The 24,692-nt window shown below is 48.9% G+C and overlaps 1 protein-coding gene across 1 annotated transcript in view; it reads left to right on the forward strand.

Moving 5' to 3' along the window:
* LOC147709920 (apoptosis-associated speck-like protein containing a CARD) overlaps positions 1-24,464 on the forward strand; it is a 185,815-nt gene extending 161,351 nt beyond the window's left edge. The window contains exons 4-5 of the mRNA XM_086928347.1: positions 13,987-14,031; positions 18,991-24,464. Of these exons, the coding sequence (XP_086784473.1) occupies positions 13,987-14,031; positions 18,991-19,250 (305 nt within the window). The 3' untranslated portion in view covers positions 19,251-24,464. The remainder of the gene's footprint in view (positions 1-13,986; positions 14,032-18,990) is intronic.
* Positions 24,465-24,692: the final 228 nt, after the last annotated feature.

A 24,692-nucleotide genomic window follows, 5' to 3' on the forward strand; every position in this document is an offset into this window, starting at 1 on the left:
GCATTCTTCATCTTTCCAGTGCAAACCTGCAAGAGAATCAAGTTCTTCAAAGTCCAGGTATTCTTTGTGTCAGCCATTAACATGGTAGCAAAGTCAAGATCAGCCTTCCTAGTTTCAAGGGAATTCTTCTTTCAGCAAAAACTAGCGCTCGTGACTTTGCCGAGACAAGAGAGTCTATAACAAATTTGTAAGTCGGATTCAGCTATTTGCTTCATTGAGAGAAGGAACCACAATTGATCATTGGGCCTTCATAGTGGCCAAGATAGGGTACTTGATAGAGTTTTTATCAGACCCAATTGTCCCTAGTACCATTCGTAGTCTGCGCCCTCAAAACCTGATAAAGAAGGAAACTCTCCTTGACAGAGTGTCTACTGTTCGGATGAAAGGATCAATCGTTCCTGAACCTATCGACCAGCGGGGATTAGGAATGTACTCCATAGGTTTCTAGAACTGAAAACATACGGAAATTATCACCTGGCAATCGACTCAAAGAACCTCAACACTTTCATTCACTGGATGCAATTCAAGATGGAAACCTTGCAGAGGATCATTCTTTAGATTCCTCTCAATCGCCGTCTAATAACTTTGAACCTCTTGGATGCTGCTGCAGACGCCACTACAGAGTCCAGAGCTTTGCAGTAGGAAATCAGCAAAGGCAATGAAAAGCCCTTCCCTTTGGTCTCAAGTTACCTTTGAGGGTGTTTATAAAAATGATGGGTCCAGTATTGGTCAAAATAGAAATGAGGTGTGCAGGCCATCGTGAAAGAAGACTAAGGTAGATTGTTCCAGGGAGCAGAGCATATTCCTTTCCCTGGAACCATCGACCTGCGTCTTCTTCCACTAGGAACTGCACACCCATATTTATTTCGATTACTGCAAGAAGCACGTGTGCGGAACCGTTATCTCTTCTGGTTCTCTTTCTTTATATCGGTTCCAGTATTGGCTGATCTTCATTGCAAGGAGTTCCAGTATTTACATATCTTGACATTTGTTTGCTTTGTGCTCCGTCAGTGGAAGGAGCAGTTCAGATTTGGAATCGGTCATGTATTCCCACCACCAGTCCGGATCTTCTTCTCAATATTCTGAAGTGCAAACAATACTTCGATAGACCTGGTGTTCATTGGAGCTCGATTCGGAACAGATCTGGTAAAGGTCGTTCACCCAGACAAAGAGCATTGTATGTCTCAAAACAAGATAAGAAGGATCCGCAGAGACTAATAGTTAATGTTTTAGTAGAACAATGAGCATTGAGCATAGCCTTCAAATATGGGTCCTGCCACCGGTGGCCGAAGCGTATGAAAGAATAAGAGTCTAGGGTTCACGCAGGCAGGAAAGGACCATTGTACAGGGGCAAAGCTTTTCAGGTGGATATGGCAAAGTGATCTGCAAAGAAGACTAATGGCTAGATGGATGACACTGCAGTGACTAAAGGCCAGAAGTATGAAGCAGAATCAGGACATTTGTGACCGGAAAAATGCTTATTCAAATGTACAATGTACAAAATGCGATTCAGTATTTGGAAGCGGTATGGTATGTATTACTGTTTAGCGACGGAATTCAGGTTGCAAAACAGTAGTGCTTTACCATCAGTTTAAAACTGGTAGTAACCCATTCTCAAAAGGGAAGAGGTCCCCAAGGCACCACTTACCCTCTGCTGGATGCAGATTTCCTTTTTTTATTTTTGCCTCAGGAGGTGGGGAAGAGCTTCCTCAACCTCCAGAGGCTTTTCTTTTTTTTTCAATGTAATGACGATTGCACACAAGGTGCATTGACGTCATTACATTGTAAATTAAACTTAAATTTAGTTTCAGTTTCACTGTTTCGGTGCTCATGGGGCAATCTCAGCCCCCGAGAACCGAATCACAAAGGAGAGGTATCGTTGGAAAGGGAAGAATCTCCCCTTTCCAATGATACCTGTCCCTAGCAGATCCCTGCCTGAGGATCACCCCAGGAGGGGGATCCCCAAGCAGGGTTCCAGCAACTAGGCACCAGAAAGGGAGGAGCGGCTCCTTGGGCAAGGGCCTTTGCTCACCCCATACAAAATTGCATAATCAGTCTGTCTGCCCCCGGGAATGACAAAAAGCACCCTAGACACCAGGGATTATTTTTAAATAGATTAGGGGTGGGGGCTGCATATGGGGGCAATAGCCCAAGATCTGCCCCCCCAGGGGGGGAGGGTGCAGAAAGCCCTCTAGGCACCAGGCATTAGTTTTTTTTCATACATATAGGTGGGGCTGCCCAGAATAGGCATGCCAATGCACCCACCACAAAAATAATTGCCACAATCCCCCGGAGGCAGATGGTGGTAACGGCCCTTGTTCTGACCATCCGGGGGGCAACAGAAAGCCCACTATGCACCAGGAATTATAACTTTTTTTATACGTAGGGGCTGCCCAGATGCGCTGATCTGCCCCCCTCCCGGAGGAGGAACATGACCAACTAAGCGCCACACAGCCAACTAAGCACCAGGGATTATGCTGTTCTTTTCATACGTAGGGGTAGGGGTAGAGGCTGCACAGAATAGGCATTCCAATGCCCCCCTAAAAAAAAAATACCCACAGTCTTTCTGCCTTCCGCCCTCTTGGGGGCATATCGGGGCAATAGCCTCCCATCTGCCCTCTCAACAAGATGGCAGAAAGCCCACTAGGCATTTACCTTTATTTTTGCAATGTGTCTAGCTGTGGAGTTTGGGTCCTAGTGCAAGCCTCAAACTTTGTCAAACAAAACACATTCACCTCACATTTCTGTGATGGAAAGTTCAGGAATCTGTGGGGAGCCACAAACTTCCACGAACCCGGCATTTCCGAAAGTGGCCTGTTAAAAATGGTAGCTCACTTGTGTGGGTTGTCCTAGTGCCTGTGACAGGAAACGTCCAAAAAAGCAACGTGGACACATCACATTCTTTTCAATGAAAACTACCCTATTCTTGCAATGTGCCTAGCTAAGGAGAAGAACAATGGTACTATAGAGGCCAGTTAGGTCCTCCAGTAGCCTAGGCTAACATTATTTGAATACGCAAGAGTGTGAGCAAGTTGAATAAGGGGCACGTCCGAATGGTTGGAGGAGCGTGGGAGGAACCTCAAAGTGAGATCCAGGAATCTGGAAAAATTGTGATCCATGTTAATTTGCTTAAGGAGGCACGTTGCATAAGTCGGGATACGTCCTCTTCAGTCGGAGGCGTTGGGTAATTCTGAACACTTCAGGAACTTGCTCACGCTCTTGTTGTCCTGATGATGATCTCCAACAAATGAGATCGAAACGCTGTCAACTTCTTTCTACAACCAAAACTCCTTCATTTCTTTGAATGAATTCGGAGTTTTATTGTTGTCAATGTGATGTATTTTTAAATGTCACCAACCCCTCACTTCACACACCTGCACTAATCTGTGTGAGCACCTGAACTACACCCTGTAAATAAGTGACACTCCATTTCAACCGTGTGTTCCTTCACATACTGTGCAAGAAGGACTTATTTATTATTTTTGCTGTATGCTTCTTTCCTTTGACCTATGCGTATTCAAATAATGTTAGCCTAGGCTACCCGAGGACGTAAGCCTCCTCTATAGTATCATTGTTCTTCTCTACCATATAGATTACCCCTGGTATGACTATGGGGGTCCCCTTGTTTTATATATAAAATATTTATGGATTTTAGACCCTAACTCACCTGGCACCCATGGAAACCTGGTAAAACTGTGCATTTTTGCAAACTAGACACCCAGGGAAAGTCAGGATGGGGTAACCTGTGCAGCTCTCACCAGGCTCTTTTACCCAGAATCCCTTGCAAACCTCAAACTCTGTAAAAAGAAACACATTTTCCTCACATTTCTATGATGGAAAGTTTTAGAATCTGCGGGAGCCACAAACTTCCACCCACTCAGCATTCCCCCAAGTCTCCCGATAAAAATGGTATCTCACTTGTGTGGTTAGGCCTAGAGCCCGCAGCAGGAAACAGCCCAAACATAGATTTCCTTGGGTGCAGGCAGAGCTAGGGTCGAAAATCGAAAGTTAGGCACATTGCGAAAAAAGGGTCAGTTTTCACTCAAAAAATGTGATGTGTCCATGTCGCGTTTTGGGCTGTTTCCTGTCGCGGGTACTAGGCCTACCCATACAAGTGAGGTGCCATTTTTATTGGGATACTTTGAAGAATAATGGGTGACTGAAAGTTTGTGGCTCTCCACAGATTCCAGAACTTTCCATCACAGAAATGCGAGGAACATTTGTTTCTTTTGACAAAGTTTGAGGTTTACAAGGTATTCTGGGTAACAGAACCTAGTGAGAGCCACACAAGTCACCCCATCCTGGACTCCCCTTGATATTTAGATTTCAAACATGTACAGGTTTGCTAGGGTTCCCTAGGTGCCGGCTGATCTAGGGTTCAAGATCCACAGCTAGGCACACTGCGAAAAAAGTGTCAGTTTTCACTGGAATAATGGGATGTGGACATGTTCCGTGGTGGGCTGTTTCCTGTCGTGCGCACTAGACCTCCGACACAAGTGAGGTACCATTTTTATTGGGAGACTTAGGGGAATCAGATTAGCAGAACAAGTTTTATTACCAATTGACTTTCTATGCATTTCTTCCTTCCAAATGTAAGACAATGTGTAATAATAATAATAATAATAATAGGGACATTTATAAAACGCTGAGTTACGCGCACCGGCGTGTCCATACGCTGAAAAGTGGGAGAGGCGGCAAACAGGAAAAACAGCTGCCGAGCAGGCAATTATCTAACATAGAGGTGGGTTTTTAATTTCGCTCGAAACCTCACTTCTTCAGGTTCCAGGCGCAAGTCCACTGGGAGTTTATTCCAGTAGCTTGCAGCTAAGTACCTAAAGGATCTCCCTCCCATGCGAGCTTTCTTCACCCTGGGGATTCTCAGCAGACCCCCACCAGCGGACCTGAGCGCTCGAGCAGGTTCGTAGACTTCGATCAGTCTCCTCAATGGTCGAGGTGCCCTGCCATTCAGGATCCGGTGACAGGTACAGAGGGCTTTATATTCAATTCTGCTCCTCACAGGGAGCCAGTGTAACTTCTGCAGTGCCACCTTCGAAGGTGCCCTTTTGGGCAGCCTAAGGATAAAACGTGCTGCCGCATTTTGCAGCACTTGAAGGCGGGCCATGCTTTTCTCCGGTACCCCCAGGTACAGCAGGTTCGCATAATCCAATCTTGCGGTCACCAAAGCATGTACCAGGGTTTGATGAGAAAGAAGAAGTCATTTTGAAAAACATCCTCTAATTCACATGCTAGTACGGCCACTCACAATTTTGGAGATGTGCAAATAGCTACTGCTTCTAAACTCTATATTTTGTTCCCATTTTCGAAAAACATAAGTGTCCTTGACACCTATTTATCACTCTTTATATTTTACCAAATGGTTAGCTATATACCAGGGACATAATGGAAAACCATTGCAAGACGCAGCTCAGTTATTGGCTCTGGGTAGTTTGGGTTCTTGGAGAACAAGTCCTATATATCCCCGCAGCCAGAAGGGTACAGCAGACATTAAGGTATATCGATTTTAAAAATTTGCCATACTTAGAAGAAGTTACAGTTGAAAACGTTGCCACAAATGACTTTTTTTCCAACTCAATTTTAATATTTTATTTTAATTGTTAGTTTCTAAGAAAAAAATCTTAAAGAATATACACAAATGACCACTTGCTGAATTTAGAATTTTGTCTACTTTTCAGAAATGCATAGTTCTCCAGGATCAATTATTGCTTTTACACCCATTTCTACCACTAACTGGAAGGAGGTATTTTGTCCAATGTCTCGGTCCCCTCTAGGGGAATCCACAAACCTGCATACCTTTAGATTCCTAAGGATGTTGAAAGAAAAAGATGCAAATTTGTTCTGGATACCTCATGTTTACAAAAAGTTACAGGGGCCCAACCACAAACTGTCCCAAATAGCCCAAAAAGTCCTAGCATGAAGGGGGGGATGGCCTAGCAGTGAAGGGGTTAAGAAAAACAGGCCACATTTAAAAAAAAAAGAGATTGCTTTATTGAAAAGCAGTCACAGTCATTGTGGTCTGCTGACCACTTAGTCCAACAGAGTATGCAGTTCCTCTAAGGTCAAGGGAGAAAGTGGAGAACGGTTGGTGGGAAGCTGAGAAACCAGGTCAGGGGATCTGCTTGCTAAAAAGCAAAAGCCCTCACACACATGTGTGGGTGTCAGGTTTCATCATCGGGGGCTCCTGATTGAGCCGGCGCTGCAGTTCCCATCAGGCCCCTCGAGGTGGCTTTTTATGGAAGGTCTTTTTACAAAAAGAAGCTGTGGAGGTGCTCTGGCTGCAGATTGCTGTAGTGTGAATTGCAAATAGCTAGGGGGTACCCTAACACATTTAATATGTGAGACTCTTGTTATGATTAAAAGGAGTGGGTGGGTAAATGTGGAGATAATGGTCAAATGCAGCTCATAAGGTAGTGTGCATAAAGGTCGACATGTTTCTTCCCAAACGTTGTTGTTACTGATTAGGGCACTTCATCAGATTCAGGACCAAAACCCTAATCTACTGGTGAGTGGGGAAGTATGAGTGTGAGGTGTAAACAAAGGTACTCAATCACTTGGTGCAAATGCCCTCACAAATGCCTGGGGATACCTAAGAACAGACCCAAACTTGGTAAGCTTTTGGCTATGGCTGAGATTTCACTAGCTGCAGAATAAAAGGTGTCCAGCGCACTCCATTAGCGGCAACCTACCCCTCTCTGCCACCCTGGGAGTCAAAAGGGTTATGAATAGCACCAAAACATTCTTACTTGGTGGCAGCAACTTCAGTAGTGGGTGAGGCATTAAACACAGCACTGTGGAGGTTGGGAGGTTGGGTGAGTGAGTAGGGTGTTGCGTGTTTAGAGAATGTGCTATGTCCACTGCAGAGTATGTTGTTTGAGGTAAAAAGATTGAGTTGATGAAGTTACAGCCACTTATTTCTGTGTCAGAATAGAAACTTCTCTGCTCAGTTTATCAAAGTGCCGGGTTAAGAGTGATGTACAGCCAAAATGGGATATCAGCAGCCCCAAAGGTGGTGGAATTTTTTTAAAAATGCAAAATGACTCAGTTATTGGCACAGAAAGAAAGAAGAAAAGCACAGCCTTGACTCAACCCACAGTGTGAAGAGTTAGTCGTGAAAGTGTGGCTATTGTTGTCAAGGATGGCATTAGAGCTGACCTGGTCAGATCCAGTCGCTCCCTCAGTGTGCCCGGTCTCCTTGCTGCCGCTGCTGCCCGTGAGTTCTGCCTCACTGTTGCCTCTGCATTGTTTCATATTGTGCCAGTATCTGTATCGTTTTGTGCCTGCTCTCGCCCGCTGTTGTGCCCGTTTCTGCCCGTATTGTGCCAGCATCTGTGTGTGCCAGTATTTGTCCCCTCTCGTCCTTCGTTGTGCCCCTGATTTAGTTGCGTGACCCCATCGCCGTTTCCTCTCCCACTTCCCTGCTCCCCGCTCTAAGCTGCTGCACCCCCGCGGCCCCACCCCCGTCCCCTCCAGCATACCATCGCCGCTCCCCTCCCCACTCGCCACCCCGCTCCCGCCTCCCAGCTGCTCCTCCCTCCCACTGGCTACTTAGGGTGAAGTATGCGAGGCGGAGAGCTGTGACCTGACCTGACCTGGTCAGATCTGGTCGCTCCACCCACCGCGTGGCCCACCCTCAGTGTGCCCGGTCTCCTTGCTGCCGCTGCTGCCCGTGAGTTCTGCCTCACTGTTGCCTGTCTGCGCCCGTCCGCGCCTGGACCGCGCCCAGCACCAGACCCCCTGGCCCTCGCAGATGCCATCCCACCTGCCAGACGTACGATGCTGCCACCCTCAACGCACTCAACACCGGCCGGATGCCCAGATGCCACCGAGCCACCCCAGGACGCACCCACGGACCCTTCACCTGCCTACCCTGCAAGTTCTCCTGCATCCGGACCTGCACCGCATCCGCACCCGCCAAGCCAAGCACCAGCAGCAACCACCTGAAGTGCATTCTGCTCAACACCCGCTCCGTCCACAGACACGCCGTGGAACTTTGGAACCTGCTCGACACCACATCCCCAGACGTCGCCTTCCTCACAGAAACCTGGATGAACGCCTCCTCCGCGCCCGACATCACCATAGCCATCCCGGACGGCTACAAGATCATCCGGAGGGACCGCGTCAACCAGACTGGTGGAGGCATCACCATTGTCCACAAGAACACATTCCGCATCACGACCAACTCCGACGACACCCTCACAGCCGCCGAACATCTTCACTTCCAGATACACGCCGACCCCAATACCACCCTCAGAGGCACCCTCATCTACAGACCCCCAGGACCCCGCACTCAATTCAGCGAAGACATCGCAGACTTCATCAGCCCACACGCCCTCCCCTCCGCTGACTACATCCTCCTAGGGGACCTCAACTTCCACCTGGAGAACAACAACGACAACAACACAACCACCCTGCTGGACCACCTCGCCAACCTCGGACTCAAGCAACTGGTGAACACCCCCACCCACTTCGCGGGACACACGCTCGACCCAGTCTTCTCCTCCAGCAAGTACATCTCCTTCAGCCACTCCACCGGACTCCACTGGACAGACCACATCTGCGTCCACTTCAGCTACAGAAGGACCATGACTCACCACCACCCGCAACAGGTTCCCCGCACCCGCAACAGGTTCCCCGCAGGAGCTGGAATAAGATCACCACCGACCAGCTCATCACATCCCTGAACCAGAACCCTCCAGCCAGATCAACGGACCCCAACCAAGCAGCCAACAACCTCACACAGTGAATCACCAACTGTGCTGACGATCTCGCACCCCTGAAAAACCATCCCAGCAGGCCCGGAAGCAAGAAAGCCTCCTGGTTCAATGACGACCTCAAGAACTCCAAGAAAAACTGCTGTACCCATGAGAAAGCCTGGCGAAAAAACCCTACTACAGACAACATGACCACCCTCAAGCACGCCACGCGCAAACACCACCAGCTGATCCACACCACCAAGAAATCAGCATTCAAGGAGCGACTAGACAACAATGCACACAACAGCAAGGAACTCTTCAGCATCGTCAAAGAGATCTCCAACCCCAGCGCCGCACACAACGACATCACTCCATCACAAGACCTCTGTGACTCACTCGCCTCGTTCTTCCACAGCAAGATCACAGACATACACAACAGCTTCGACGAACAGACCTCGCACCCAACCACAGAACCAACGCCCCCCACCACCACCCTCCACGGCTGGACCCCGGTCAGCACCAAAAACAACATCCGCACGATGAACTCCATTCACTCCGGATCGCCAACCGACTTATGCCCCCACCACGTCTTCAACAAGGCCGACTCCGTCATTGCACCCCAACTCCGGGACATCATCAACTGCTCCTTCAATACCGCCACCTTCCCGGAGAGCTGGAAGCATGCCAAACTGAGCGCCCTCCTGAAGAAACCATCAGCAGACCCCACCGACCTCAAGAACTACTGCCCCATCTCGCTCCTTCCGTTCCCTGCCAAAGTAATCGAGAAGACCGTCAACAGACAGCTTGCCACCTTCCTCGAGACGAACGGATCCCTCGACCACTCACAGTCCGGCTTCCGAACCAACCACAGCACCGAAACCGTCCTCATCGCAGCCACTGACGACATCCGAGCCCTGCTCGACAACGGGGAAACAGCGGCCCTCATCCTCCTGGACCTCTCTGCAGCGTTCAATACTGTCTGCCACCGGACCCTAGTACAACGCCTCAGCAACGTCGGTATCCAAGAGAAAGCACTGGAGTGGATCATCTCGTTCCTCGTCGGAAGAACCCAGAGACTCCGCCTCCCCGTGTTCAGATCCGAGGCCACCAAAGTCATCTGCGGCGTACCACAGGGATCATCACTCAGTCCCACCCTCTTCAACGTCTACATGAGCCCCCTCGTGGCCATCGCACGCCAACACAACCTCAACATCATCTCCTATGCCGACGACACCCAGCTGATCCTCTCCCTCACCAACGACCCCGCCACAGCCAGAACCAACCTACACGAAGGGATGAAAGATGTAGCCGAATGGATGAAGAACAGCCGCCTGAAACTGAACTCAGAGAAAACGGAAGTCCTCATCCTGGGATCATCACCCTCTGCCTGGGACGACTCCTGGTAGCCCCCAGCCCTGGGCAGCGCACCCAAATCAACGGACCATGCACGCAACCTGGGATTCATCCAGGACTCTTCCCTCTCGATGACTAGACAAGTCAACGCCGTCTCATCATCATGTTTCAACATCCTACGCATGCTCCGAAAGATCTTCCGTTGGATCCCCACCGAATCCAGGAAGACGGTCACCCAGGCACTCGTCACCAGCCGACTGGACTACGGAAACACCCTCTACACCGGAACCACAGCCAAACTGCAGAAAAGACTCCAACGCATCCAGAACGCCTCCGCGCGACTCATCCTGGACATCCCCCGACACAGCCACATCTCCGGACACCTGAGAGACCTGCACTGGCTCCCCGTCAGCACGAGAATCACGTTCCGCCTCCTCACCCATGCACACAAGGCCCTCCATGACCTGGGCCCAAGATACATCAACAATCGCCTGACCTTCTACACTCCCACCCATCAGCTACGATCAACCAGCCACGCCCTCGCCGCCGTTCCTCGCATTCGCAGAGCCACCATGGAAAGAAGATCTTTCTCCTACCTGGCAGCCAAGACGTGGAACTCCCTTCCCATCCACCTCCGGCTTACCCAAGACCACCTCTCCTTCAGGAAGCAACTCAAGACCTGGCTGTTCGAGCAGTAGCGGACCCCCATCCCCCCCCCAAGCGCCTTGAGACCCTCCGGGTGAGTAGTGCGCTATACAAATTTCTTGATTGATTGATTGATAGAGTAGTGGTTGCAGCCAATAACTGGCAAACCGAACCAGGCTTGGCGAAGTCACAGGGTCTACTCATAATGATCAAGTCGTGCAACAAGAAATGTCTCAAAGGGTTTGTGCATGACGATGTGCTGCTTATAATGGTAGGGGCCTCAATGAGCTATCAGTGTCACTGGAAGGGTATGTGCCATCAGTCTAAAGGTTGTGTGTTATGAAAAGGCCCGTACCATCCTGTGAGCGAGTCGTTAATTCTCATAATAGTGCATGGTCGTGCTAGGCAGGGAGAGTATCCCATGTATTAACCACTTCTCCGTCCATCATCTCCTTGTGTTTGCCCTAAGTTGGCAGGGTATGCCCAGACGTGGGTCTTGCTCACTTTGCCACTGGATTTAAGCTAGCCTGACTGATGAGGGGTGTTACTCCGAAAACGGTCCCAGGATACTTGTTTCCGGTCCAGGGAAGACATGGCTTGGCAGTTCGTTCTAGACTGCTCCCATGAGGAACAGGGTCAGACTGCTTTGCATATGGTTGGGTGGCGAAGTGAGCTAAAGAACGATGATGGATTCAACCCAGATCTGTGACTGGGGGCGAGTGGATTCAAGCTAGCTTGACCAAAATGGTGATGCTTCGGCGTTTGCTCTATTTTTTCATTCATCACATGTCGGGTTACCAGTTTCCTGGTTTAAACAACCGGATGCCCTGCTCAAGTAACTGATATGAAATGGGGCCGCCACGGAGTGTCCCTTGAAATTCTCCTGCGACCGTCGGATGAGGCCCGCCTGGGGGCTCCTGACTTTGAGTTATATTCCCTAGAGGTGTACCTCCAATGGGCCACTAGACGGCTCAATGGTGCAACCCATCAGGATCTTGCCCTCATTGGGCTGGAATGCAATCAAGGAGCATTGCTGGCAAAATTGCTCCCACCAGCAGTGGCAATTCCCTCCTCACAACCCTATTGGTGGCGGCCCTGAAATGCAGGCGGCGGTGCGAAGAGAACAAAAGAGCAACACCCCTTTATGCCCCTGCTGTGCCGTTGGTGGGATTGCCTCACTGCAACAGCTTCTCCTTTTTCAGGGCCACGCAATGATCCAACTGGACGGATGCCGGACTCGTGACAGTAGGAGACTGCTATCACTAAGGAACTTCACTCCCCCTGGAGGAGATAACGAACCAAGGGTTTCAGACATACGAAGCCCTGGAGAGAGCCTTTGAAGACCTCTGGGGTAAGGGCAGAGGAACCCGGAACTCATGCAGGGGTCCAATTGTTGGTGTCCATGGCCTCGGCCCGACACCTAGTGACGTGGTTTTACAGCGAGAAGGAGTGCCGAGGCGTAGAATCACAGACCCGGAGTGGTACAGGGTGTGGGTGGATCCCAAGAAGGTCTTTAGGAATACACAGATGAAATATATGTAATTTAATTACACGCATATGACCTATTTGACTCCTCCCAGAGTTCTGATTGTGTATGGGGGTCCCACGCGAGTCCCCTGATGTCACTAATTAGATGCAGATTTCTCCTACATGACCTGGGGCTGCCCCACATTGAAGCCCTTCTAGGGAAAGGTATTGCACAGGCTGAATGCCCGCTGGTTCGAGACCTCACACGCATGATAGACATGTGCTGACTGGAGCTGTTCGTCATACCCAAACCCGGAGGGTGGGCACTAGGATCCTAGTCTTAGCTCTCATTTGAGCCAAGAGGCGGATAGCGATGGACTAGAGGTCGAGAACAGGCCCTGTGATGGAGACCTGGAGAAAGATGCCACCATATCGACCACGAAAGAGGAAAGGGGATTGATAAGGGAGGGCGCTAGGGAGTGCGGCCCAGCCCAATAACTGGACTCTGGGTGGAGGTGCTGGACGCATGGGAGAGCCCAGAGGACACTGCGGCGGGGCCCGACAGACGGAGTGAAGCAGTCAGAGCAGGCCGAGAAGCCTTAGAGGACAAAGACGGAACGGGTATGGACGAGTGGAAACCGACCCCACACTCCGACTGTAGGTCGACCCTCTGGCACAGGTGACCTGAGATCTCATACCCCTCCCCCTGGAATCATTCAAATAGGCCTTGTACACTATAGTGCTCCTGGACCCTCGGGGACAGCCCATGCTCACTCCCACTCATACTTTCCCCTTCAAGTGGGCTGCATGGACCCGGAGACAGTCGTTTTCAGAGTTTGTTTACTTATCCTTTTCTCCATTTTAGTCCAAGTCTCAGTGATTGCATAGGGTCTTACGGGCGCTCAGTAATGCCACGGAACCCCGTGGTCTTGTGCACACGTGGCAAGGAGATAGTCAAGGTCCCCTTCACATAGCCAACTGCAGAAGCCCGGCACTGATACCCACTGTGATTAAAAGTCTGCCCAAACACTGTCATTGATGTACTTGCCTGAAAGATATGATGGGGTGGGATCTGAAGGTGTATTGCTTTGACTTTTTAATATTTACTACTGAAAATGCTAATGCACACACATTTTAAAAAAAGGGCCATCAAAGATCCTGGACTTTCTTACTAGGTAACAGCCCCTAACAATACAAGATGCTGCGGTTCAGTCCCACCAAGAACATTCACAGAGCGCATGGCAGTGGGTGGAAGTATCTCAGAAGGCCAGTCACTTTCATTCACCCGCATCTTCATGAGTGGTTCCTCAATGATGCTTGCTGTCTCTTCATGAGTGGTACCTCAAGGATGCTTGCTGTCTCTTCATGAGTGGTTCCTCAATGATGCTTGCTGTCTCTTCATGAGTGGTACCTCAAGGATGCTTGCTGTCTCTTCATGAGTGGATCCTCAAGGATGCTTGCTGTCAGGGGCACAGCAGTACTTCCTAATAATCGTCTCCACGCTTCACCGCCTGGGTTTATGTGTCAGTCAGGAAAAGTCATCATCCATTCTGGCTCCTCAAGAGCCCAACCCCCACCCCCTACCATGATCAAGTAATTGACAAAGCCATGAACCCATCATGATGAATAGCACCTTAATAAACCCTACCACATTGAATGAATCATTCCTCCACATTCTGACTAGGGGTTTGGTATCTAATTAACGTCCGACATTATGACGACTAAAGAAATGTTCATGAAATCACATTGAGGTGGACGCTGTTTTTGTCTGTGATTGTCTTGACGTTAATAAGTGTCATTTCATTTTCAGTGTTGGATCGTCATGAGGCCCGAGAGGACCCAGGAGCTACTTCAGGTGCGTGAAGCTTCCAGGCAGATGATGAATATGGTTTTCATCCCTGGGAAAAGAGTTCTCGCTGCGACGGGACTGGAACTTCTCTGTGAAACATAAACTGCTGCAGCGACCTGTGCTGTGGGCAGCTGCTGTGGATAGGAGGCTTCATTTGTGCATGTCGATGATGCTGAAGGATGTGGATGATGGTTTGAGTTGATGGAGTCTATTCAAAGACGGAATCCTCAAGGTCTGAGTGCGCAGGTCATTGAAACGGCCTTGATATGGAAATAGCTCTTTAGGGATCTTAAGAATTCTAGTGGGTGCCTCGGCTCCGTAGCTCAGGCAGTGCTCTGGCCACGCCTCTGCCTGACATAGACTGTGGTTCGTGCCCCGGACTGGACTGAACTGCCCTGGCCTCATTCCTTGCCAGCTGCTGCCTTAGTTTACTTTAATTTATTTTTCAGAATTTGTCTGAATTACTTTGTTTTCAGACAGTCCTTGAGGCTCTAGTCAATCTTTTACTGACGGACTGCCCCCTCTGCCGCTTCCCGCCGCTGCTGCCCCTTCCCGCATTTTTTCTCCATTCCCGCCTCCCAGCTGTCACGACCCGACCTCTACCTAATGGAGGCCACTGGGCGGCCCAGCCTCTGGCGCACCAGATGCGCGCCAAAGGCAAGCCTGTCTGCGGCCATCCGCGACCCGACCGCGACCAGCGCCAGGAACCCTTGTCATCTGACCTACCAATGCTACAGCTCAACAGCTCTCCACACACTCAACCACGGCAAAAACAACAACTGCAAGCTCTCCTCACCTCTCGACACCCACGGTCCTTTCACCTGCTGAAATTTCTGCCACTCCTTCAACACCACCAGAACTCAGAACCCATCCCCGCCAACCACCAACACCCCCAGCGCAGCCCAAACCCTGCAATGCCTTCTACTCAAAGTCCGCTCCCTCCACAGACACGCCACGGAAATCTGGGAGCTCCTCAACAGCACCTCTCCCGATGTTGCCTTCCTCACTAAAACCTGGACAAGCGCCTCCTCGGGACCTGGCATTGTGATCGACATCCCTGAAGGATACAAAATCACCCATAAGGACCACCCAAACCGCCCCGGAGGTGACATCGCTGTCGCCCACAAGGCCAACCTCCACCTGAGTAGCTACACCGACGGGCCTATGGAACACCTCCACTTCAAGATACAGGTCAACCTGACCACCACCAACCCCTGGACCCTGCGCACTTTTCTCCCTCTCCATCACCAACATAATAACCCCACATCCCATCACCTCCACCGACTACATTCTGTTGGGCGACCTTAACTTCCACCTCAATGACCACCAAGACCCCAACTCCATCTCCCTCCTGGAAATCCTCCACATCATCTGACTCAATCAGATCATACCAGGACCAACTCACTCAGCAGGACACACCCTCGAACCCATCTTCACAGCAGGTAACTCCATCTCCTTCAGCCAAACCTCCGAACTCCTATGGACGGACCCCCACTGCGTCCACTTCTCCTACGGCACAAATTCCCCCGCAGATGCCCACCCCAGCTCCAACACAGGAACAAGAACAAGATCTCTGGCGAACAGCTCACCACCACCCTCAGTGGCTCCGCTCCCACCGCCTAAGACAACGACCCCACCACCGCCACCGTGCCTTACACAAATGGATCACCGACTGTGCCAACATCATCGCCTCCCTCCAGAAATCCTCAAACCATCGCGCCAAGAAGGCCAGGTTGGCTCCCCACCGAAATCCAGGAGTCCAGACGAACCTGCAACACCCTCCAGGAAGAACCCACATCCTCCGCTCCCTGCTCCACACAACCAACACTGAACAGCTGGAACGCCCTCAGCATCGAAGACACCTTAAAGACCATGAGGACCACCCAATCAGGGGTCCCCATGGACCCCTACCCCCACCATATCACCACAGAGCCGCTGATATCATCGTCCCCGAGCTACTAAGAATCATCAACCGATCATTGGAGGCGGCCTCATTCCCTGAGGACTGGAAACATGCGGAGATCAACCCCCTCAAAAAAAAACCTCGGCAGACCCCTCCGACCTCAAGAACTTCAGCTCCTGCTATGTCCTGAGGTACCCACTCCCGGGCTTTTGCTGTTTGCTTTTGCTTCCCGCCAAACAAACACTCAGCTTCCAGGAAACGGGTGCTGTCAAAGTGCTCCCGCCCTCTGGAAGAGGAGGTTTCATCTCTTTCTCTGTCCGCAGACATGCGGGCATGGCAAGAGATAAAACCATTGCTTTTGCACGCAGGGAGCTGTATTTCCAGAAGCTCACTTTGCGCAAGAGCAATGCCTGCTCCCGCAGGAGGCTGGGAGCCGGCTGGTGTTGGCAGAGGCAGAATAAAGGACAGAAACGAGCAGAAAAAGGCAGAAAAAATTCAGCAACAAGCAGAAAGAGGCAAAATAAGTGTCAGAAACTAGCAGGAAAGAAACAAAAGAAAGGTGAAAAGCGAGCAGAAAGAGGCTAAGTAAAGGCCGAAACGAGCAGAAAGAGGCAGAATAAAGGTCAGAAAAGAGCAGGAAGATGCAAAATAAAGGGGACAAACGAACGGAAAGAGGCAAAATAAAGGCCAGCAACAAGCAGAAAGAGTCAAAATAAAGCTCAGAAATGAGCAGAGAGCGGCAGAATAAAGGTATGAAACAAGCAGGAAGCGGTAGAATAAAGGTCAGAAACGAGCGGCAAGAGGCAGAATAAAAGTCAGGAGTAACCAGAAAAAGGCAAAATCGAGGGCAGGCGCTTTCAGAGAAGAAGCAGAATAACTATAGAAAAACGAGTAGTGGCTGTACAAAATAGAAGGCAGTAGAGGGTAGCGGACTGCGGGCAAGCTAGAAAGGAGGGTGTTCGCAGGGGGAGATGGCACGAGCACCTGCTCCTATGTGCCCCCCTACATTTTTTATCACGCACCCACTGACAGTCCCACTGATACACTCGTGCACACACTCACATACCCAGTCAAAAAACTATTACATGACAAGGGACAGCAGCAGCGCAAGCTTCTCTAACACAAAGAACAGGCGGCGGTAGCGCAAGCTTCTCTAATGCAAAGAACAGGCGGCGGTAGCGCAAGCTTCTCTAATGCAAAGAACAGGCGGCGGTAGCGCAAGCTTCTCTAAGGCAAAGAACAGGCGGCGGTAGCGCAAGCTTCTCTAACACAAAGAACAGGCGGCGGTAGCGCAAGCTTCTCTAATGCAAAGAACAGGCGGCGGTAGCGCAAGCTTCTCTAATGCAAAGAACAGGCGGCGGTAGCGCAAGCTTCTCTAAGGCAAAGAACAGGCGGCGGTAGCGCAAGCTTCTCTAACACAAAGAACAGGCGGCGGTAGCGCAAGCTTCTCTAAGGCAAAGAACAGGCGGCCGTAGCGCAAGCTTCTCTAATGCAAAGAACAGGCGGCGGTAGCGCAAGCTTCTCTAAGGCAAAGAACAGGCGGCGGTAGCGCAAGCTTCTCTAACACAAAGAACAGGCGGCGGTAGCGCAAGCTTCTCTAATGCAAAGAACAGGCGGCGGTAGCGCAAGCTTCTCTAATGCAAAGAACAGGCGGCGGTAGCGCAAGCTTCTCTAACACAAAGAACAGGCGGCTGTAGCGCAAGCTTCTCTAAGGCAAAGAACAGGCGGCGGTAGCGCAAGCTTCTCTAACACAAAGAACAGGCAGCGGTAGCGCAAGCTTCTCTAAGGCAAAGAACTATTGCTGCTGGAATGTGAATTTATCTTGAAAAAATAAAAGACAAGAGGGATATGGCGAAACAGGAACAGTTGTTTTAATTTAACTCTGCGGCCGGGAAACAGTTACAGAAACAGGTCTGAGGACTGTTTCAACATACATTTGTTCTGAGTGCCTTTATATACAGTCTTTGGAGCAGCATAGAAACAATTAAAATCTTATTTTAGAGAATGGAATGAGGGCCTAGTCATGAAGCCGTAAATCAAGCCACCCGATAGCGAATGCAGGTGGGTCTTGACCTTGCGTGGACACACTGATGGCCGGTGGGTGAAGTGTCCAGATGTCCGGCATGAGGAGCGCATGATAACTGCATGTACTGTGTTCTGATTGGTTGACTGTTCCGCCTTCATGGGGCAGCAACCTTTATGGTGTTTTGGGAAGGCGTGTACCCCTCCTTCCATGTGTGCTTTATTGGGGCCAATCTCCTGGGACGGTTATGGTGTTGTTGCCTATCTGTGGGACCTATCAGGGCTGTTCCTGTTTGCATGTTTGTCCGGCTAGTTACGTGCCGCCCCACCTGTGATCAGTCAATCAGTAGACTCAGGCCCAGGCCGCAGGGCCAGCCTGACCACGTATTTCTTACTCTGGGTCGATGGAGAGGCCATCTCGGCAGATTGACAACAGTGATTCGATCTGGTTTTTGAACATACACGTATCGTTGCATATATTGATATCAATACTAACACAGCAGCAGCGCAGGTTTCCCTAACACGTAGAACTGTTGCAGGACAGGCGGCCACAGTATATGTTCTTCACTTTCATAGGACAAGTACGTCTGTCAGCGGAACAAGATTGCTTGTGTTTCAGAAAGAAGCTTTAACTTTCTGGTGCTGCCTCTTTTCTTACAGTTTAAGTGAAATTAATTTCACTTACATTTTTGTAGGCAGGCGTGTCCCTTACTAAAAGTAAAGAACAAACAACTTTTAATGGATAGAATTACAATGAAGCCATATGAATTAACCATATTAATGCTTATTTTTTATTCTGTTTATCTGTATATCCACATTTACCATATGATAGGTTAGAGTAACAATAAACACTTGGCACCTGATCTCCTTTGTTTATATTTATTGTTTACCTCTTTATTAATGCCTTTGAAAGTCTCCCGGGACTCATTAGGAGTCAGAGGGTCTGGATTTTGTTAAAATCTTTGTATTTGTCTTTGTCAGAAGAATATGAGTAGGGTCACTATAAGTCACTACAGTTTTCTATGTTTCTTTTCCTGCAGCAGAAACTTTCATTAAGAAACACAGACTCAGTCTCATCGAAAGAATGGGAAATATTAAATCTATAGTTGACATACTACAGTACAAAGGGGTCCTCCAGGATGAAGAGGCCGAAGAGGTTCTTGCAGAAAAGACCAGCAGCTCACGGAATTCAACGCTGGTTCGGATGGTGCTGAAGAAAGGGGCCGAGTCTCAAGAAGAGTTCCTGCGCGCCCTTCAGGAGAAAGAGCTTTATTTATACAATGACCTGCAGAAATCATAACTGATTAGAAAATCAGGAAAGATCGATGGTCTTTTATCCAATGATAGATATAGCCTTTGTTATATAATCACGCAGTACAATCTCACCAATAGGTAATCAGGATCCTTTCTGATGCGATGATCTGAATCAATCACAGATACGCCTTGTTTATCCAGTGTCGTGAGGCAACCACAGGCAGGCCCTTGGTTATACAGTGAACGGGTGCAATGTCACTGAGAGGAAATCAGAAAAGGCTGATCCTTTGTTATCAGTCTAATGACTTGGAGCAATCACAGATAGGCCCTTTGTTATACAATGACCAAAAGCAGTCTCACTGAGGAAAACAGGAAAGATCAACCCGTACGAATCCATTGACCGGGAGTAATCAAAGTTAGACCCTTTGTTATCCAGTGACTCGGGGCAATTGTACAGATAGACCTTTAGTTATACTCACTGAGAGGAACTCAGACAAGTTTGATCCTTTCTTAACCAGTGACCTGGAGCAACATAGATCAAACCCCTTTTTATACAGTGTCCTAGAAAAATCTCACTAAGAAGAAATCAGGAAAGATTGATCATTTCGTAGCAATCCAGTGACCTGGGGCAGTCTCAGATAAACCCTTTGCAATACCAAGACCAGAGCAATCACACTGACAGGAAATCGGGAACGTTTGAGCCTATCTTATCCAATGACCCGGAGCGATCACAGATAGACCCTTTGTTATACAATGACCAAAAGCAGTCTCACTGAGAGGAAATCAGGAAAGATTAACGAGTACTTATCCATTGAGGGGGAGCAATCGAAGTTAGACCCTTTTGTATCCAGTGACCTGAGACAATTGTACAGATAGGCCCATAGTTGTACTCACTGAGAGGAAGAGCATAGAATAACACCCATTTTTATAGAGTAATCAAGAAAAAACTCACTAAGAAGAAATCAGGAAAGAATGATCATTTGTTATCTATCCAGTGGCCTGCAGCAGTCACAGATAAACCCTTTGTAATACCAAGACCAGAGCAATCAGACTGACAGAAAATCAGGAAGTTTGAGCCTATCTTGGCCAATGACCTGGAGCGATCACATTAGGACGATATTAGAAAAGGTGGACTCCCTCTCATACAATGACCTGGGTCAGTCACAGATGAACCCTTTGTAATACCAAGACCAGAGCAATCAGACTGACAGGAAATCGGGAACGTTTGAGCCTATCTTGGCCAATGACCTGGAGCGATCACATTAGGACGATATTAGAAAAGGTGGACTCCCTCTCATACAATGACCTGGGACAGTCACAGATGAACCCTTTGTAATCCAGTGGCCTTGGGCAATCACAGAGAGACTTAGTTATCCAGAAAATGGGGGCAATATTGCTGAGAGGAAATAAGGAAAGATTGATATTTTCTCATCTCAGTTACCTAGAGCCGTCACACTGAAAACATGGAGTATTTATTATTTGGGCGGCACTGAGAAGACATCAAAATGTCTTTCTTCTCAATTCCTGTTTACAAAAAACTAATACAACCTGTCATACAATTTCTGAGCTACATTTGGTGTGTTTTTTAAATTCCATTGAAAGTCATTAATACCAGCTATTTTAGTGCTTGTTGTGATTGCAAAGTGATCACATTTGTAGTCTCCAAAAACAGAGGGTGGCCCAGATCTCAGTGAGAGATAGTGAGCGGGGGTCTCATCATAGGAGGGTTGAGGCAGACAGGCTTCTGTTCCGCGTTATTTTCCAGATGCTGTTTCTGTGCTTTTGGCATCCCCTCATTGAGCCCAAGAATCCTACAAGCTCACCTGTTGAATGGACTCGGACCCCAGAGCAAGCCGCTGAGATTGAGGGGCAGCAAAGGCCCCTTCTTCAGGTGACTGGCCTTTGCTGTCTCTGACCGGGTTCTGTGGGGCCGGCAGCGGTTGCAGCATGAATTCTCACTGCGGAATGGGCCGTTTTCTCTTTGCCCTTTCTGAAAGAATTCCCAGTTTTCCCCTCAGTGAAAAGTTATACCTGCTTCTCTTATGCTGATTTCTTGCATCCATGAGCTTGTGCTGCGTGTGGAAGATAAGGGTAAACATTGGAACAGATTTAGTAACGTCTAATGCAACGCAGGGGAGCAAGCAAAGCTGCTGCGCTGTATTGCGTGAAGCATAGCAAAATTTACTTTATTTACTAAGATATCGCTCACGTCTGCCCTCTTGTAGCATTGACACATTATGTGCTGTCTGTTTCCAACGCAGGCATACTACCGTGATTGTGCAAAGGTGTTTGCGTTATGGGCAGAATTGTTTTTGTGCAGGAATTCAAACCTTCCTGCACAAGTCCAATACTTGGAGGCAATTTCCTCCTTCTCTGTGTGCCTCATTCTGCAGCACACACGGAAAGAGGAAATAACAAGGAGAAATATATATATTTCTCCTTGTTACACCTCTCTATGGTAGGCGCACCATTTTGACACAATCCCCGGTGTACTACCTCTAGTACATCTGGGATTGCATTAATTTCCATGGAGGGGATGTATGGGCACACCCATGCTTCCCCCATGGAATGCTACCACAACAAACCATAACGCAACGCACAGTCAGCTGCAGTGTTGCCTTACATTTCTCTACAAAGTCATGTGAAGCAGCACAAATAGTCCCATGCATGGCTTTATAAAAAACATTTAAGGACTTGTGACGACTTGCGTCGAGCGAGGACAGCACAAGTTCTTAGTAACTAAGCTCCTCAGTGTATTGTGTTTAGAGTAGAAGGACGGCGGCCCAAATTTACTAAGGGTTTGCGTGGCCCTTGTATCACCTTCAATGACAAGCCTGTGAATGAGATTTACTATGCACACAGAGCCACCTTGTGTAGCTCTGCCTGGTATAGTAAATCCTGAGGTACTCAAGGAAGAGCAAGTTGCTGGCTTGTGTACCCTTGCCCTAGGAAGGCATTCCTTGTGGGGAGCATGGGTGTTCCCGAGCACCTTCCATGGAAATTGATTAAATACTATGCGAGGCGTAACAAGGAGGAATACGTTTCTTTCTCCTTGTTTTTCCCTCTTTCTATGTGTGATGCATTCTGCAGCACATGCGGAAAGTGAAACAAGCCTCAGGGGACTGTAGTTGTGCAGACGGGTGTCCCTTCCTGCACAAAATGCAATCCTGCCTGCAAGGCAGGCCCCTTGCACCATGGTGCAAGGGTGCCTGTGTTGGCTCTTGGCAGCCACTAGTGCTCCAGCAGAGAGAGAGAGCAGGAATGCGCCGTATCTTGGTAGATGTGGTGCTTTCCTGTCCTCTCCATTTGATGCAGCGCAGCACAACACGTTGTCTTGCTTTGTTGAGCTGCTACAAATGTTAGTATATCTGCTCTTGTGTAGGTGTAGGAATGTATGGTGGATTCCATTTCGTGTGTCAACCTGAAATGGTAGAGGCTGCCCAAGTCACTGGGGAATGGTCCTTTCTACATTCATGTCCCCTTAAATTACTACTGCCTTAACATCATCTTGAGTTGGTTGTAACCATCCTTAGAGAAGATGCTCCTGTTTTCCATGGTCCTGGCAAGAGCTCGTCAGACAGTGGCCATGCAGTCTGTGACTGAAGGAGTTCACCAGAATGTCAAGATGGTAGAGGAGGCGATTGGTCAACTCTCCACAGAAGTATCATGACCAATAAATGGTTCCAGAATGCGTGCCCCAGTATACCTGAGGAAGACAGAGTTCCAGGGACAGGTTAAGGGCCTGATTTAGAATTCACGTACTTTGTCACAAACATAATGGCTCCCCATGCACCATATTATAAGTACATTATATACAATGACACTTGAAATGTAACGGACAGGATCTCTGACATGTTCATAACAGAGAAATGCATCAACTGAACTCTAAATCAGGACCTAAGTCTTTATGCTGTACCTCTTGGCCAACTAGGACCGATCTGGGTACAGATTCCTGGACTGCCATGCAGGGAGAAGCATCCTGCCTGCTGTAGGAGAGTCCATTGGCCTTTGCCCTGCAGAGGAGAGTCTGTTTGGAAACAATCCAAGAGCCCAGCTGCCTTTGAGGACCTCGGGTAGTGTTTGCAAGGTCTGCGGCGCTCCAGGATATGAGGATGCCTCGCTGCTTCTCATGAGAAGTGCACGTCATCCGACAGCACCACTCAGGGCCCAGAGGGAAAATGTCACCTATGTTGTTGGTTCGTGACCCTGGTATAGCTCGGACCCTGCCAGTGCTGCAGGGACATCGGTGCTTGACCCCCAGTTGACTCCAGGAACTTTGCTGTCCCTTTCGGTTCCATCCCCTGGCAACAGAAGTTGTCCGGGTGAGCAAAGCGAGGAAGTGCTGCCAAGATATCAATGCTTGAACCCCCAGGACGTGGCTGCCAGGCCCACGTCCCCTGGGCACCCGCTCCACTGTGGAAACAACACCATGACTGAGGGTTAAAAGCTTCGGGCGTTGTGTATATCTTCAGTCCTGTGCATGGATTCTTGTACACAGTCACAAACACAAGCCTGAGGCCCACAAAAGCGAGACCTTTGGCCTAGCGGCCTCGAGTGACTCTTGTCCCCTTCACTGGACTCCGCACGCTGGCCATGCACCCCTGAAGTGACCATCCTACTGAGCAGGCATTGGTTGGGCAAGGTGAATGGTGGTGTGAGCGGTGAATATCTAATAAATAAAAACAATGCGCTATAACTTGAACTTATGCTAATGCTCAACCTGGTTTACATCATCTTCCATCTTGTTTAAGCGTCATCGGTCTTGTGATATTACTCTCAATGTTGGTTCTAAAATAAACTTTAATAGTTTCACACAAGTCTGCAGAAAATGTTCTCAAAGATGCTTCCTGAATGTTCTAAGCCAAGGACAAATCTTGCTCATCCTAGTTCTGTTAACATTGAATCAGTTAAACTGTATAAACAAGACTGTGAGAAGGATCGAAACATAGTGTATTGGTGGCGGGAAAATAACGGAATGTGTTCTACATAGGAATGTTTCTTTAGACTCTTTACCGTTTGTTTAAACTTAAGGAATCATGTATTCCTGCCAAATGATTGAACCCCATTGTCTAAAGCCCTATATAAGAGGGTGCATTTTTCTGACAAGAGAGACCCCCCACTCCCATTCTTAAAAGGCAAATCTATGCCGGGTTTCATGTTGAACTGTACTGCGTTCTTTTACTTATGATTTATATGCCTTGCTGTTAACTGGTAATTCTGTATTTTTACTTTAAAAATGACATAAAGAATTTAAAAAAAATCTATTGTCTGTCATTCTTGTGGCTCAGGGGTTAGAAGCGGCAGACCCGGAAGCTGAGATCAGCCCTGGACTAGGGTTCAATTCCCCGCCTCGACGGGGGTTGGGCTCAATAATTCCACGGACTCGATAATTCTCGCTCTGGTGCCTACTCAACTCACGGGGTCACACTCTGCGACTCTGGGCAATAGCTTGCTTAATCTCCACAACGGCCCCTCGCGGTGGGATGCC

This window comes from Lissotriton vulgaris, chromosome 6, assembly GCF_964263255.1.
Source record: "Lissotriton vulgaris chromosome 6, aLisVul1.2, whole genome shotgun sequence".
NCBI lineage: Eukaryota > Metazoa > Chordata > Amphibia > Caudata > Salamandridae > Lissotriton > Lissotriton vulgaris.